Source organism: Dipteris shenzhenensis, chromosome 23, assembly GCF_047967505.1.
Source record: "Dipteris shenzhenensis isolate YYH24624 ecotype China chromosome 23, Dip_SZ_1.0, whole genome shotgun sequence".
Taxonomy (NCBI): domain Eukaryota; kingdom Viridiplantae; phylum Streptophyta; class Polypodiopsida; order Gleicheniales; family Dipteridaceae; genus Dipteris; species Dipteris shenzhenensis.
Window position 1 is genome coordinate 13,113,439 of NC_141618.1, and position 3,330 is coordinate 13,116,768.

Here is a 3,330-nt window from a genome sequence, read left to right on the forward strand (position 1 = left end):
CATGTGTGATGCGCATGTAGATATATGCATCCAAATCACATAGGGAGGCACATGAGAAATGCTCTGAGATTGGAGGTGCTAAAGGCACTCATGTGCACATCAATGCTACAAACAAAAAATATTAGTGCTCATAAGAATGACTTGTGGGTGGAGAAAAGAGAAGTGGGTGGTGGAGAGGACGGAGGAACTTATGTGAAGACTAAGACATCATGACTTTTGGTTTTGGTGGGGGTTACAAACCCAAGGGTTGGGGCGAAGAGACCCCACCGCTATCATGCACGTCCAAGCATAGGCTTGATCGTGCAAGCCAACCATTGCTAAGAGTTTTGTGCTAATGCAAGCTTAGTGTGCTAATGAAGCTTAAAGCTGCTCGATTGAGCATCTTTTTGTAGTGAGAGAATCAAGCTGAAGGCATGATTCTGTAAAATTCAACCTCCCTATCCAAGTTCCCACTTGTAATTCTCTCCTTTTGCCTGAATCTCTCCAACCCATTTGTATAATCTCTCACTTTGCAGTTGCTGCTGCAAGATTCAACCACCCTTTGATTAATCTCGCCAACCCATTTGTATAAACCTCTCCCTTTCATGTCAGTTTGCTGCAACTGTGTACATCCATCCATACATTCCTTGTATTCAGCCTCATTACATTGTATCACTTGCCCTTACAGTTGCTTATAATCTCCTTCGTCCCCATCTTGCTCCTTCTATCTGCTCCTTTGTACCTCCTTTACTTGCCTCTTTCTCTCTTCCTACAAGATCATGCAGCCGCCTGCACTCGCAAGCCCGTGAGAGCAGCTGCATTGCCTCATCCCCGAGCCTCTGATCCATCTTGTTTCTCTGCTTTTCGAGAAAGATGGTTTGTACTCGGGCGCTCATCAGCGTACTTTTTGCTTCCCTCCTGGCCTTTTCACTCATCAGTCTCAGCTCGTTTACCACTGCAAAGCTGCGTCGCTCTCATCAGGGCACCACGCAGGAGCTTGCTGAGCCTCCGCTTCCTGCACAATCCAAGGGACAGGAAGCAGAACGATGGCCTCTCGACGTTAGCCATGGCAGGTAATACACCAAGAGGCTTTGTAGGATTTTAGATGGCAATAACCGGTGAGACTGTTTCCTCCCGTTAAATTTAATATTATTCGCCTTTCTAAAAAACGTGACGATACATAGCGAAAGCGAAATTGGAAGGCTTGTTACTTGGTGCTAATTTTGATCAGAGCAATCTGTCGTGATTTGAGAAACGCTGCATTGTGCTAATATTGCTGCCCGTGGTTCTGATCTCTGTTAGAAAGATGAAAGCATTGATTTACATGAGCTGCTGATGGATTTTCTCTTTGCAGATCGCTAAATCTGACGGCATTCCACTCCTTCCGCGCGTTCTCCAAAAGACTTAAGAAAAAGTTCCCTTCCAAATCCAAAGTCATCAGAAAGATCAGGAGGAAGGTCCCAAAATACAGAAGCGTTCCGCATATCCCCGTCGGCTCTCGACGATTGCTCAATCGCATTGATTCCTGTTGGAGAAACGATCGCAACTGGGCGCAGAACCGGATGCATTTGGCCGACTGTGCGGTAGGCTACGGCTTCGCCGCTTTAGGAGGAAAGGACGGTAGCATCTACGTAGTTATTGATCCTAGTGACGATCCGATTAATCCAAAACCCGGAACGCTGCGGTATGGAGTCGTCCAACTGAGGCCTCTTTGGATCATCTTCGAGAGAGATATGATGATTACTTTGGAGAACGAATTGATGGTCACCAGCTACAAGACTCTCGACGGCAGGGGCGCCCGAGTACAGATCGCATATGGACCTTGCATTACACTCCAGGATGTCGATCATATTATCATCCACGGCCTCGAGATTCATCACTGCACGCCAGGCAAACCAGGCGATGTTCGTAGCTCCACCAAGCACGTCGGTCATCGGCAAGGTTCAGATGGAGATGGTATCAGTTTGTTCGGCGCGACCAATGTGTGGATCGATCACAACTTTCTTTCCAAATGCTATGACGGCCTCATCGACGCAATACACGCATCCACTGCTATAACAATCTCCAACAACTTGTTCACCGATCATAATAAAGTATGCTTGAGTCTGATAAATTCCCCTAAAGCTCATTTAATCTTCACCTTGCTCATTGATCATGACAGTTGAAAGATAAGAGTCCTATGAGACTGTACGGCTCGATGGAGGAGCCTAATTCTTTCATTCTTCAGGTGATGCTGTTAGGTCATTCTGATAGCTACTCAGCAGACAAGGTTATGAGAGTGACTTTGGTGTACAATCACTTCGGTCCCGGTCTGGTTCAAAGGATGCCCAGGTATCGTATGTTATTGGCAGTCATGCCATTTTCGTTGCTACCTCGCAGCCACCCCGTACTAAGCATAAGGGTTTGGATCATAAAAATATCGTTGATCAGAGGACACGGATGGATTGGTCGTTGGAAGTCGCACAGATTTCTGGACAATACGGATGAGATTGGAACGTTTTTGTTGGCATGTTCGCTGTTCGCAGGTGCCGCTTTGGGATGTTTCACGTGGCCAACAACAGATACACGCAATGGGAGATGTACGCGGTGGGTGCTAGCGCAAATCCGACGATCAAGAGCGAAGGGAACTATTATTTTGCGCCAAACGACCCGCGCTTCAAGAAAGTGAGTAATGACTCGCATCTACACTGTCTTGCTTCCATATATACTACAACAATTCTTATGCTTGACTGTCGACCCGCGACCCCGAGGATCTAACTAACTGCAAAAATGGAAGGTGACGAAGCTGGAAGGAGCACGAAAGACATCACCTACGAATTGGAGATCAGTGGGCGACAAGTTCCTCAACGGAGCCTACTTCGGAGAGCTTGGCACCAGTTACTACAATCCCAGCTACCCAGGAAAGCAAGAGAGCTTTGGCATTCAGCCTGCATCTCAGGTGCCCTCCCTCACTGCAAGCGCAGGCCCTCTGGAGTGCAGGGCCGGATGGACCTGCTAATTCATCCCAACGCTAGCAAGATTAACAAGACCCCGAGTTCAATCTTTTTTTGTTTAACAGACTCTGATCTCTCCATAATCCATTGTAATATTAGGCTGAAATACACTCTGCTTAGCGCATGAATCTGCAGATCATGTATTCTACTTTTGCCTGTCAAATTTTGTTGCTCTCTCCCAATTTTCTGCGCGCAAAAAACTTTGTTGGTCTCTTGCTACTCTTGCGTACCGCATCGGCGAGTAGATACATTTCACTCATAATCCACGCCACATCCATAAACAAGGAATTTAAGAGAACACGCATACACCCTATGCGGTATATACATAATAAATCAAAAGAATCCCTCGAGTATTATC

General features: G+C 46.6%; 1 protein-coding gene across 1 annotated transcript; it reads left to right on the plus strand.

Annotated features, from left to right (window-relative positions):
* The first annotated feature begins 954 nt into the window (after nt 1–954).
* On the plus strand, nt 955–2,977 carry LOC147887011 (putative pectate lyase 2). Its single transcript, XM_087394936.1, has 5 exons — nt 955–1,052; nt 1,334–2,072; nt 2,207–2,310; nt 2,505–2,643; nt 2,756–2,977. Exons 2-5 carry the CDS (start codon nt 1,542–1,544, stop codon nt 2,975–2,977), a joined length of 996 nt encoding a protein of 331 aa, XP_087251062.1. The 5' UTR covers nt 955–1,052; nt 1,334–1,541.
* The last annotated feature ends 353 nt before the right edge of the window (nt 2,978–3,330 follow it).